Genomic DNA, 12,117 nt, shown 5'->3' on the forward strand with positions numbered 1-12,117 from the left:
TGCAAGCACAGTAAGCATTATAGGGAAATGGCAAGGAAATAAATGGCTCCTCTCTCTAACACTGGAACATTTGAACAACTCCCCAAACTGTTCTGCTGAGTCCCAAAGCTTTGAAGTCTAATGTCTGCCTACTGAAGCAGACACTGTTCATATCTCCTTGGTTGAGGCATGGGAAATGAACCCAAGAAGCACAAGTGAAGGTCTACAAAGCTTAAATATGATATTTCCTGTGTGTTCGGTCGCTCTGTTCTTGGCCAGATCTGTATGGTGATTAGTTACTGGGACGTGGAGAGGTATGCATGCCTTATGAGCAGGAGGACAAGGAAGAAGAACCTCATCAAAACCACTCCCTGTCCAGCTACTGCTAATCTTTGTATTCTACTTATAGCGGTCACTGATCTGTGAAGGCTTTTCTAACTAGTCCTGGGTGTTATTAGAGACTAAACCACGTATGTCCACATTATTAGATCTCTTAAAAATCTGCATGAATTTTCCTGTAATGTCACTTTGAGTTTGACATCTGGGGTTTAGGGTTTGGAAAGGTCTACAATAAAACTGATGGCCACATCCAGTTTTTGATTTGGCCAATACTTCTTGAGCATGTATCTGGAAAACAAATGGCATCTACGTTAGCCTGATTTTGCGTTTAGTGTTCATATCCACATGTTAGCATGATACAATGCTCAAACTGAGCTCAGCGTTAGCTCAAGTGGACCATGGAGTCAAGATCAGCCAACATTCTCAGCAGACGAGCAAAGTCCCGCATTAAAGCACCCTTTAGCCTGAATATAGTTACCACTGCCCCTGCAAGCTAATTTGCAACCCACCCAATTTTTCATGTTATTTGCACCATTTCGGAATTATATATCATCTCATTTGTCCTTGATGTCCGCTCTGTTCTGTGATTCACATTCTGCACTCTCTCCACCTTTTCAAGTGTAGTTTAAGGTCACACCATTGGTTGTTGCATGCTTTGACTATGATGTCACCACATTTCCTCAACCATTTACATCTAGTTTTTGCTTGCCACTGTTGCCATCACAAATTGCTTAATGTTAGGTTACCATAAACTAAGCTTGACAAAAACCAATAGGTTCAAATCCAACCCAAATGACAGTAGAGCATTTCGACACCAGCAGTTGTCACTATTGGCATGTGCTACAATTCATGAGGACAGTGGAGACCATAAACTGGGCACTGGTTTTCAATATCTACATCACAGAACAGAGCCAGACTGCAAAAAGTGGTCCTGATAGAACTATGAAGAGTTATATACTGAACTATGTTTGCCTCTTAAACTGTATCTTTGCTTTTAACTGAAAGCATTAATGTGTCTCAGAGTTTCTAGCATGGCTCAGCTGCATGTTGTAAAAATAGAATAGCAACCTCCTTATAATTAGTAAAAATATCAGGCGGTTGCAGCAACCAACTTTTGATCGCAAGGCGATTGCACAGGTCACCTGTGACAACTTATCGCCAACTGCACTTACTCTCAGACAGTTTTTCACATAACTGCTCAGACAGATCGCCCGTACACTGCAATCAGTTTGAGTCAGTCTGCACTGATTTCTGAAGTTCTGTTTCAAATCTATGAGGTTCTGGCTGAATGTACGTAAGTAGTTAATGTGAATTTCTGTGTATGTACAAAGCAAGAAATTGGAGATTTTTTTGCCAATTTATCGTAAAGATATTGCATTTACTGGCCAACCTGAACACGTTTAATTGACACTGATAGCAGGCTGGCTCCATCTTTTTGCCACTTTATCGCTGTCTTGATGCGCCAACGTCAGTTTGAAGACAGCAATTAACTGTAACTGTTACAAATTTGCAAGGTGACTGCATAGTGAGTCAATTAGTCTCCAATTACTGTGTACGCTTCATACATGACGAAAAGAGATGCCCACAACCCAATTTTCAGCCACAAAGAGGAGGATATGTTTTCAGTGGCAACGGTGCCAATGCTAGCTGGCTTGCAGACAACATCAGATTTTTATGAGGCCTTTAACGTGCACGAGTTGTGATGTTGTTTGTTGTGCATATGTGTGATATTTTCATCTTCAGCGAAGAAGAATTTGGTATTCTTCTAAGGGACAGTTGGTGATGTTGCATTCGTTATATTTGTTGAACACGCAACTTGCCAATTCACATCTCAGGTATTACACCATGTATGCAACATGCTCACCGAACTAGAATTGTTCTTAAAAAAAAGTCAAAATCTCGATCTTTGAACGGCGCGTCCTCTTCTTTCAGTCTCTTTTAACTCTTGTGGTTTATCACCTGTTGCGGTTCTTTTGTGGTTTTTCATGTTGCCTCTGATACTGGAACAAATGCAGGCTTTGGGAAAATAAAAGCTCGCTCCAGGCTTTGCTGATTAAACACTGAATCTGTGATAAGCAGGAGATATCAGCAGTTGTGAGCAGCATGCTGGGATGGATTTTGATTGATATGGGTCCATTAGAAAGTCTTCTAAAGATACTGTCACAGGAGTTTTCATCACACATGCTGGCTGGGAAATAATCATGTTATAATTCCATTTGAGAGTTTTTAAAGTCATTTTCATTGTCATTCATCCAGTTTTCTCATCTGTTTATACTAGAAGAAGATCCAAATTCTGTTACTTTGTAAAAGGTTTCCTAATCTGAAGAAAGGTCTATAAGACTAGATCCACATATTGTTGAATGGTCTGCACACTGTGAAGCTCCCTGAGATAGACTTAGTCTGGTTTTAGATTGTATAAATACAGACCTGATATGAGTTAATGCTATCTTATCCAATAAACCCATAAGAAGGCTCTCCCCCCCCCCTATTTTACAAAAACAAAATGGCCTTCAGTTTTACAGTTGGTGGTGTCTGGGACGTGCAGAAGTTTGTGTCCAAGTTAACCGAGGTTTAGCACCGTCCACTAGTCTTGTGTGTTGTGGTTTAAAGGTGGAGTCAGTGAGGTGGCTGTGTTAAACCGCCCGTCTCGTTGCCTCTGTAGTGGAGTCATGTGTCTTTCCTGGCCAGGGGATTTCCTTCTTCCAGAAGCACTCAAAGTTATTACTGTGGAGGAGGATCTGAGCTCTGCTGCAACGCCTGTTTGAAGTTCGCCACAACGTTTTGCACCGCTAACACTCCCAGAGATCACAGCGAAGAGCAGCCGCAGCAGCAGGGAGCACACACACGCAGACGCACACACCGCTGTCTGGTTTCATTTTAATGTGATCCGAGGTTACAGGCGTGATAACAGTTGTGCAAATCCACTTTCACCCAGCTTTTATATCATACACACTTAACACTATGCATAAGTGATGTAATTAGGGGTCGTAGCATTTATAATGCAGCAGATTACAGGTCTATTGATTCACATTGATTTCTCTGAAGTGGTTTCTGTTTTGGCTCACACTCCTTTCTATTCTCCAAAACAACAAGCGACTCAAGCGGCACCCTCAGAGCCTAGTGACTCGCTGGGGCTTGTTCATGTTTAGCCCTGTGATTTATACAATGCAACTATGTAAGAGCTACAGATTAATGTACTGTATGGCAAAGCCCTGTTTACTCTATCTGTAGAGCAGTCTTGTCATAGGAGATAAGCTGTTCACAATCACTAAACACACTCTCCTAGAAGGGAAAGGAAAATGAATTTTAATTGTTTAACTTAAGGATTACTTGACAAAAACTGATCTAAGTGCAAAAGAAGTTTCACACTTTAGAGTGAAGCTATGCAAATCCCTACAAACTCTTGTCTCCCGGTTTCTTCTGCAGCCCATTTGTCTTTGTACTTCTGGCAGCGTGATCTCCAGATAACGTCATGTTTAGAATATGAGTTTCTAAGTTCAAAGAGTGCTACACAAATATTAGGCTGCCGTGGTTTTAAATTCTTAATATGGAGAGCAATTATTGACCTTTCTTTGTTAGATGGTAGTTGTTTTTCAAATGTCTTTTATATGAGTAGTCAAATAGCTTTCGGGTTACAGGGAAATTTTTGCATGCCCGGTCGGATGTTCCAGTCAAATCAACGTCTAAATTTCATGTAATACTCTCATAAACCTTTGTATTTAGTGTTACCATTTGCTTAGTGTTATGCACACTAAGATGGCAAACGTGCTGTAAGACTAGCATGTCAACATGGTAAAAATCTTAGCATGTTCATGTTAGCATCACTTCGCTAACTGCTGGTATGACCATAGCTTTGTTGACACTGAGATTTTAGAGTGCAGCTTGAGTCTTTGCATTGGGTGATTGTTAGAAAGTACTTTAGCTAAGCAGCTAATTCTGTTTGAATCTATCAATACTGCAAGATGACAGCTCCCATATCCAGGCTAAATTTATGTATATCGTGAGGAATAGGAGCATTTTTGTCACTTTTTTACAGTCACTGGTCGCCATCTTGATTTCAAAAATATGAATGGGATGAGAAAGGGCGGGTCTAACTGTGAAAAACCACTTGCTCCACAGCAACAAGTTGCTAGCCAAAGAGCATAATAGATAATCCTCAATTTTGTATGACCAAGATTTACAAAACAGACTTTACTTTTATATTCACTGTGACCCGAGATGGATGACAGTGCCCATAAACACATCTGGAAAGAGTTAACAGGGGTCAAAACAGAAAGCTGTTTTCCCACAGACTTCTATAGGATCACGTCTTTTTTCAACCACAGCTATCGCCACCTGGTGGCCTTTAGAGAGAATGCATTAAGAATGGTCTAAGGCAATTTTGCAATGGCTTCATTTTTCTGACCCGGAAACTACTCCCATGTTTTATACTGACCATGAGTAAAAAGCAATAAAAACAAAAACCTCTCTGAAATAATGATGCTTTGAAAACGTGAGATGAAAATATTTGAAACTGAGCCCAGTGCCTAAATGTATTGGATAAATGTGTTGCAAGAAAAAAGGCAACAGAGTTCAGGGAAACAGAAAGACATGAAAAAAAAGAAGGTTAAATGCAATAATGTCTCACAGGCTGATATTTAAAGCTAGAATATTTGCTTTCTTCACTTTCCTTTCACAAGGTGAAAAACATGCAAGATATCTTTCTGATTTCCTGGAAACAACAGCAGATGTTTAAGATATAGTTACGACTTTTAAAGTTGATATCAAATAATACAAATATTTTTAAAATGTGTGATCCTCTCTCATCTTTTACCTGTTGTCCATGCTCTTCATTTAAAGCATAATCACTTTTTTTAAAGGCACATATCAACCTGATTCTATTTTTACTTTAGACTGCTGCAGCTCAGAGCCTCTGTGTGGACGAAACAGTCAAGCAGTGGAAAAGTTTTAAGTGTTGCTGTTGTTCTGTCAGCTCAAGCAGTTGCTGTCCTCAATGAGAGGCAAACAAAAAACAAAGAATGTTCTGTTGTCACTCGCAGGAATAATTAGTGGTATTCTCCAGATTTGGATGTTGGCCAAAGCACGGCATTTCATCTGCCACTGTGAGCTGAACATATATTGGGTTCAAATGAGCTGAAATGGCCAATAGACGTGCAGGGTTTCACGGTGAATTCTTCTCGCGTATCGTTTTTCTCTTCCCCCGTCTTTATGTGGCTCGCTTTAAGCCCTCTTTTCTCTCCTTCTCCCCTTGTTTTGTTATTTTACCTGGAGGTGCAGGTGTGAAAGGGTGAGGCCGTGGAAAAACATTCGATTCCGTAAGCTTGTCATGAAGGAACCCATTGACTGACCTCTGCATCTTGGCACACAATGACAAATGGGTTTGCAATTTTCCGCCTGACTGAGGGGCAACAAAGCACATTTCCACTTTCACCGGTAGGCAGCGAGAGTACAGTCTCCCGCTATCTCACTTGCTCTTTAACCAGGCGGTAAGCGTTACACATAGCTGGACTCTTTACTTTGGCGCCTTCTACCCGTACGGTCAAAACAGACAGTCCCACTCGGTGTGATGTATCAAGGCAAACATAGTTAAGTGAAAGCCTGACTTCACGCAGTGAGGTAATCTGCTGATGAAGACAAGAAAGGCTTGTTTTTCTTGCATCACATTTTAAGACTACTGCTCTTTTTTCTGCTCACAGTCACTGTCACAAAAGCTCAGATCGTCTCAAACTGGTTTCTTCACCATGACAGTGATTTCACTGTACTCACCAGATCTCAGTTGAGTGGTGCAGCTTTGCGATGTGGTGGAACGCCACATTCACGTCATGAACGTGCAGCTACTGTGTGATGCTTTCATCTCATCTAAACCAAACTAGCATGTGTGTCTTCGGTGGACTTTTGCACTGGTTAAAGCAGCTGCACAAATGTCAAATAACTTTTAATAAAGTCATTATTTGTTGTTGTAGCTGCCTGCAATCTTCCCAAATTACCAGATTAGAAGAAAGACAATGCTCTAAGTGAATGTGAAGTCTGTTATATCTAATATGTTCCAGCATTTCCAAGCTACACAAGGTCTTATATTTTATTTCTCTGTGTGTTATTTTGTTTATGCATGTCTGTAAATGCTAGCTGGTGTTCCTTTTTTCTTTCAATTGCTTCCAAAGTGTCCAAGAATGTTAAAAGTGGAAGCTATGGAAATGAACCAATTGACCTTTTTTCTGACCCTAGAGATCTCCACGCCCTGCGGGAGCACAAACTGTCAGACTGCAGCAGAGTTGGGAAATCAAAGAGATCTGTGCTGTTATTTAGTGCGGCGGCACCTTCAGACCTGCTGCCACTCCCCCAGCATGGATTTCACACACTTTTTTTTGCCACACTGCTTTCAGTTCAAAGAGATAATTTGGTGTTAATGAGAATGGCAACTGTTTAGGAACCACAGCGGCTGGTTTTATTGCTTATCTTGGCGTGATTGCACAAAAAACAAATCCACTAGTGATCCAGACATATTTGCATATTTGCAGGGTTATTGTGTGTGTGGATGTTTTGCATCTGCCCTGGTGGGACAGTCCAGCCAAGGAGCCCGGAGTGGCGATTATGTCCTGTAGGGATAACCTGCCATGGTGCTGAGAGCCTAATTGATGCCTCATGCTTTTTGGGAGGCAATTATAGCGTCGAAATGTCAAGACCTAATTTGTGACTCTGTAATGTGGACACGCAGGCCAGAGGAAACGGTGACACGGCTGCTCCGGAGGAACTCACACACTGGTTTGGTCAGCAGATGTGAGGGGCCTCTTTTGAGCGAGCTGGTCTAAAGTGAGGGGAATTAATAAAAAGATGCAATTTTTATTCTGTAAAACAGTTAAAGTTCATGCCTTCAGAGTATAAAACAGGCACAAACATTTAATCAGAAATGTGCACTCAAGTGTGAAATGTGAGCTTACCCATTATCCCAATGATAAATTAGCACACAGTACTGTCATATAATACTCGATCAATCAACGCTGCATTAGCACATAGTTTATATTAACAACTGATGAAATTCCTGTTTGTAATATCAAAGCTTCAGCTCTGCGTACTGTTTTAATGCCTTTTAGCTCTTTGTTTTGGCCACAGCCGGACTGTTTTGCTTCACTCCCAATGCTTTCTTAACTTTGCTCCAAGTGCCGAGCAGACGGTTATTTCCAGTGACAAAAGGCTCAGCTGCACTCTGCCAAACAGGAGACAGAGCTGTTGAGTGGATGTTGGCATAGTGGAGCATTTAGCATCTGTGTTACAGTTGAAGGTGGAGCTGTAATTATCAACAAATCCAGACATAAAGATGATTATTGACTCCATAAAAAAATAATAATTAAATTTGCAAACTGATTAGAAAGTGTGAAAAAGTTTTATATTGTTTTTTACATTCTCTTAAACCCTGTTATCTGCGTGTGATTGGTGATTAGAGTGCATCATGTGTGGTATATACTTTTATCGACACCCTGCTGATCTCTGTGTGCTGTTTTTGCTCTGTTAGATGCTAAAAATGGCAGCTGTGGATTTTCCAGCTCAGATTCCTCAGCCTCCACCAGGTTCTGTGTGTTCACGTCCCTTTAGTCGAACAAAGCACCGTCAGTCACCGGCACCGTTTCATGCCTTGTTAACCGAGACTCTAAACGCTGCAGAAATGTGCCCCGGCTTCTTCTCCTTTCTGTACCGCACAACACCTAAACATGGCTGTTTTCTACTAATGTCTCCATGGAGATGCAAACAGAGGAGCATATTTTCCACTGGAGCTGACAGCTCGCGATGTGGAGTGTCAGTAAATCAGGTATGCCGGTCTAATTGCAGCGTGCGAAGTGCAAAACCACAAAATCCTCTTAGCTATGACACTAAAAATTATTGAACTCTAACAAAGTACAATGCAGGACGTGTAAAAAACTCTATTTTTCTTTTTCAGGGCACAAAACATGAATGACTACTGGAAGCTTGGATCAAGGGATGATATTTGGGAAGGCTGGATGTAGATTTTTCCGGAATGCCTCTCTCTCCCTCTTTCTCTGTGTCTCTCCATAGACTAGGATAAAAGCCTAAAAGTATCAAGTGGATAACGCTATACTTACACTTCTGCTGTAATGCCCATAAACACACATGCAGCTAATAATTTGTGCGCACAGCAATTTACTAAGGAATAAACAAACAACAAAGAGCCTGAAATCAATAGTTGCAGGATTGCAATGACACAAAGCTGCAGGCACCATCCCTGTGCAAACACAGTCTTAGAAGTGGCCACAGCTTTAAAGCAACAGGTGAGCTTCTCGGCACCTCCCCTGTCTTCCCCAATGCAGCCTTCTAAATATAGAAATTATGCTCTCTGATAATTGGGGGCAGACAACAAAAGCCGGCTATATTTACACCCTCCTCCTCCTTCTGCTGCTGCTGCTAAGTCATGTTCCCAGCTGACAAACAGCAGGCCTGAGATCAGAGTGTGAGAGCTGGAGTGCTGAGGGAACACCTGCGCTGCCTGACTGGACTGTGAAGATAGATGAGGAAGATCACTGACTTCCACACCTGCCAGTGGACTCATGCCATACCCACACATTCACACAAACTTGATTTGCTTTTCCCTCCCGAGGGCTCTTTAAGGCCGCTGCTGAGGACGCGATGAAAGTCGGTGGAGCATCCATTAAGCATGGCAGACGGCCCTCCAGAGTGGGTGTGGACGAAGGGGTTTAAGTGTTTTCAGCAAGGAGTCGTGGACCACCTGGAGGAGGAGGAGGAACGGGGGGAACAAAAGCATCTGTCTAAAGGGGCCAAGTTGACTCCAAAAAACCCCACCAGTTTAACAAGTGCCAAAGAGCACTTCTGGGCATCAGGTATCACAAGTCAGGATTTCCAGCATGTTTAAAGAGATGACCTTCAAAATGTGAAAAGGGAGGGCTTACGCGCTTAGATTGGACAAAGTCTGCTTTTCGTGCCTACAAAGGCAATGGCGACAAAGCCTGCACTGAAACATTAGTATTGTTGGAGATGTCGGGAACAAAAACAGCAAAAAGCTCCAGGTCAAAGTCACGGACAAACTCTGGAAAACATGGAACAAGACAGGAACAAAGCCCTGTTTGAAAACTGAGTGTCTAAAGAAAGACATGCTGGAATAGGCCTGCGTGCGTTTACTGGATGGACAGGGGGATGTCCACGTGCGTGCAGGATATATAATCCACTCCTGGATGCTGTCATTAATCGACAGCAGTTGATGTTCAAGGTGTGCAGGTGGGAAAGTCCCACAGTATCACTCTGTAGACAGGAGAGAGTTGGCAGCAGGGTTGACTATCCATATCAAGACAACCCCACTGGCTCACACACTCACACACACAGTTCACAGACTGATCTTTCATGCTTCAACACAGATCTGATCCCAACCATGGAGGAAACTGTGTACAGATAAGAGATACTGCAATGTAGTTTTATTTTGATGTTCATGTGCAATTAATATTTTGAACATAAAGACATATTGAGAAAAAAAAGAGAGAAAGAGAGACTACAATTTCTTAAAGATGTCTTGGCCACCTGGACATTCTTTAATAGGACATGACAACAAGGCTACAAATCTCAAATGGTGAGCAGGACTTTCTTAATCCTTATCGCCCTGACCTCTTCTTTTTATGCAGCTGCTAAAGTGGCAGGACCCGAGCTAAAGGTCAGATTTTATTTGGCTTCGATCATGTCCTCTACGTTTGGAGCGTTCGGGAGGGAAGCTTTGAAGTTTTATGCATCCATCAGGTCTATGATTCGTCTCCAGGCGTAATGGCATCCATAAAGAAAGACAACATTGATCTCATAAGCAGGTTTAAACTGTTCAGAGGCAAAGTTAACCAGTAAAGCACACTTTTTTTTATTTTATTTTATTTTTTTTATTTAAATACCCCCGTGTCAGTTGCCGTGTCAAAAAAAATAAAAAATAAAAAAAAAAATTCACAGTAATCACATTATGATAAAATGCATGCCAGATGTGGGAATCTTTTCAAAGAATTTGCTATTGTTTTTTTTTTATAATTTTTTAGTCATTAGTACTAGCTGAATAAATGACAGTTCAGTTCAGTGTGTCAGTTTTTCTATAGTACAGTTTCTAGTGGGCTTTTGTTTTCTATATTATCGTTACAATTCTAGCTGTAAAAATATATTCTCAAATAAATAAATATATAGCATAAATATGTGTATCTAAAATGAATAAATAAGCTTTTACACTTTGTTTTTTTAAACAGGTCTAAAGACAGGTGAGATTAAAGAAAAATCTGTATTCCTTCAAAGTCCTTCTGATCAAGCTACGTCTCTCTGAGTGACACTGTAGTACCATCTTGTAATGTCACAGATTCCCACAGACTCCACACCAGCTGGCATCTCTGTCCAACTGAGGAGATACTCCACAACCGTTCAGCCCTGCTTCTTATTTGTCTCCTAATCCACGCAGGTACTTTTGTGGAAACAAATGACGCCCTCATGCAGAGCGTGCAGACATTCTAGCCTGTCCTCCTGGCTGCTGAGAGATGATGGCCCGTGCATTCCTACAAGAGGCCCCCCACCCCCTTCTCCGATGCCTTTATCCCCGCTGGTCGGGCTGCTGTTCACCAGCCTGCGACCGGTCACATCCCCGCCTGCGTCCCTCCTTCTTCCTTTCTGCTCCCAGGACTGCCTGCCAAGGCTTTTTAAGCATCTATTCCTGATCTGGACCAGGCCTCCAGCTCTCAGCTGTGTCCCAGGATATCCCTGTACAGCTCTGGCACGCGCTCAGGGTCCACAGGCCTGGGCAAGAAGTGTGTAAATTTCTGGTGCCGCCTGGATTTAGTCCCATCCCTTGGTGTCCCATCTTTATTTAATGCCACAAAGTAACGCGTCCCTTTGTCTCCGTGCTTGTAGCGGTTGGATGAATACGTGTTGTACCAGTTCTCCTCAAACTGCTCCCTGAAGACACAATCAGCCGTGAGCTCCTTCTGCAACATGATGTGGGGGGAAACAGAAACACACATCCCAGTTATTCATTAGGATTATTAATTATAGAGGAATGAAAAAGTCTTTCGCAGGGGAAAAAATTGAGAAATAAAGATTTGGGCAACAGGAACAAGAGAAATGATACTTACAGAGCCATACAGCTCTCCTTTGTTGTTCATCCCCAGATAGAGTCCACTGTCCACCCCTTTAATGCTTATCAATCCAACAGCCAGGCTTATGAATTCCAAAATACCTGCAGGAGAATAACACAGTTGTTCTGTAAAGCCTGGCAGAGATAAAAGAATACGATCAAAGAAACTCAGTTCATTACCACAATTAATATTTGTAAATAATCAGAATCAGATCGAAACCTGTCTGTTCTAATACCATTGTTGGCGCGTTTTCGTTCTTCCTCTCATTTGTTTAATCTCAACTACTTTTCTGCAAGTGGAATTATATTTTGAAAAAAATGATCTTAGTATTTACCAAAACGGCTGTGGTCCTTCCTCGTGCCTTGCACTGTGCCATCCGGAAGTATTTCCAGATGAAATCCAGTTCTGCAGTACAACTGCCTCCTCCTGAGAATTCCTTTGAGGTGCGTTAAATCCGAGAATCTGTCCCCAGGTACGAGGTGCTCTTCCAGCCGCGTCTGGCTCTCCGTGAGGAAGAAATGAGAGCCGACTTGTGCGACACCGTCGATGCCGTGCCAGACGCCTCCAACTTCTCCCAGAGTGGCAGCACCACCACCAGCAGCAGCCATCGCGTCCGAGCTCAGCGGGTAAAGTTCAGAGAGGAGGTCCGGAGGGAGCGCTCTTGCGTAGTAGGCTACCTGGCTGCCAC

The 12,117-nt window shown here is 42.2% G+C and overlaps 1 protein-coding gene across 2 annotated transcripts; it reads right to left on the minus strand.

The window, feature by feature from the left end:
* Nucleotides 1–9,816: 9,816 nt before the first annotated feature.
* fgf20b (fibroblast growth factor 20b) lies at nucleotides 9,817–12,037 on the minus strand (the record flags this gene model as incomplete). Of its 2 annotated transcripts, none has more annotated exons than XM_082509003.1 (3): nucleotides 9,817–11,276; nucleotides 11,427–11,530; nucleotides 11,764–12,037. In XM_082509003.1, the coding sequence occupies 3 exons, from the start codon at nucleotides 12,035–12,037 to the stop codon at nucleotides 11,034–11,036; spliced, it is 621 nt and encodes a 206-aa protein (XP_082365129.1). In that variant the 3' UTR covers nucleotides 9,817–11,033. The 2 variants fall into 2 exon arrangements, with proteins under 2 accessions (XP_082365129.1, XP_082365128.1); XM_082509002.1 differs by having other exon boundaries at nucleotides 9,817–11,279.
* Nucleotides 12,038–12,117: the final 80 nt, after the last annotated feature.

Source organism: Aulonocara stuartgranti (genome assembly GCF_965226115.1).
Source record: "Aulonocara stuartgranti genome assembly, chromosome: 2".
NCBI classification, from domain to species: Eukaryota; Metazoa; Chordata; class Actinopteri; order Cichliformes; family Cichlidae; genus Aulonocara; species Aulonocara stuartgranti.